At 40.2% G+C, this 922-nt stretch overlaps 1 protein-coding gene across 2 annotated transcripts in view; it reads left to right on the top strand.

Moving 5' to 3' along the window:
* The first annotated feature begins 32 nt into the window (after positions 1 to 32).
* Positions 33 to 922, top strand: part of LOC126400147 (coagulation factor VII) — a 12,359-nt gene continuing 11,469 nt past the window's right edge. Inside the window, exon 1 of one of the 2 annotated variants that reach the window (XM_050060667.1) lies at positions 33 to 551. In XM_050060667.1, coding sequence (XP_049916624.1) covers positions 383 to 551 — 169 coding nt within the window. In that variant the 5' untranslated portion in view covers positions 33 to 382. The remainder of the gene's footprint in view (positions 552 to 922) is intronic. The other variant, XM_050060672.1, reaches the window with a different exon arrangement.

Raw genomic sequence — 922 nt, forward strand, 5'->3', positions numbered from 1 at the left:
AGGTTGATCTCGCTTCGTGATACAGGCCCCTGGGCTCTGAGTTGACTAATCCTGATCCTGATCTCTGAGTTGAGAAACAGAGCAGCTGATCAGAATCAGTTCAGTCAGGCTGACGGAGGTGCGTTCGCAGTGAGTACCAACAGATATCATCAGTAGAGTGCAGATAACATGATTCTCAGAGACAGGAAGTGGAGTTAAAAGCAGAGCCACTGATTTCATCCAAAACTGAATCAGAGATTTGAAGACATGAAAAAGATATTAAACAGACTGGAACTGATCCTGACGATGATGATGATGGTGATGATGATGATAATAATGATGGTGATGGTGATGATGATGATGATGATGATGATGATGATGATGGTATACTCATGGTAAAATCATGATGGTATATAACAGAGGAATTTTGTGTGTAGTGTTGATGGTGTGTCACTATAGAAACGGCGGCTGTATGCAGTACTGCAGAGACCTGCCAGGGGGAGCCGGAGTTCAGTGTGACTGCGCCGACGGGTTCCAGCTGGACGTCGACGGATACAGCTGCTCCAAGAACGGTAACAGAACTCAGGTTACTACTGTAACTGACACTCTTACTGATACTCTGGTGTATTTATACTCTTGTTGTTGATACTCTGATGTATGTATACTCTTGTTGTTGATACTCTGGTTTATTTATTCTCCTGTTGTTGATACTCTGATGTATTTATTCTCCTGTTGTTGATACTCTGATGTATTTATTCTCCTGTTGTTGATACTCTGGTGTATTTATACTCCTGTTGTTGATACTCTGATGTATTTATTCTCCTGTTGTTGATACTCTGATGTATTTATACTCCTGTTGTTGATACTCTGATGTATTTATACTCTTGTTGTTGATACTCTGATGTATTTATACTCTTGTTTTTGATACTCTGAGTATTTAATC

The sequence above is a fragment of the Epinephelus moara genome, chromosome 2 (genome assembly GCF_006386435.1).
Source record: "Epinephelus moara isolate mb chromosome 2, YSFRI_EMoa_1.0, whole genome shotgun sequence".
NCBI classification, from domain to species: Eukaryota; Metazoa; Chordata; class Actinopteri; order Perciformes; family Serranidae; genus Epinephelus; species Epinephelus moara.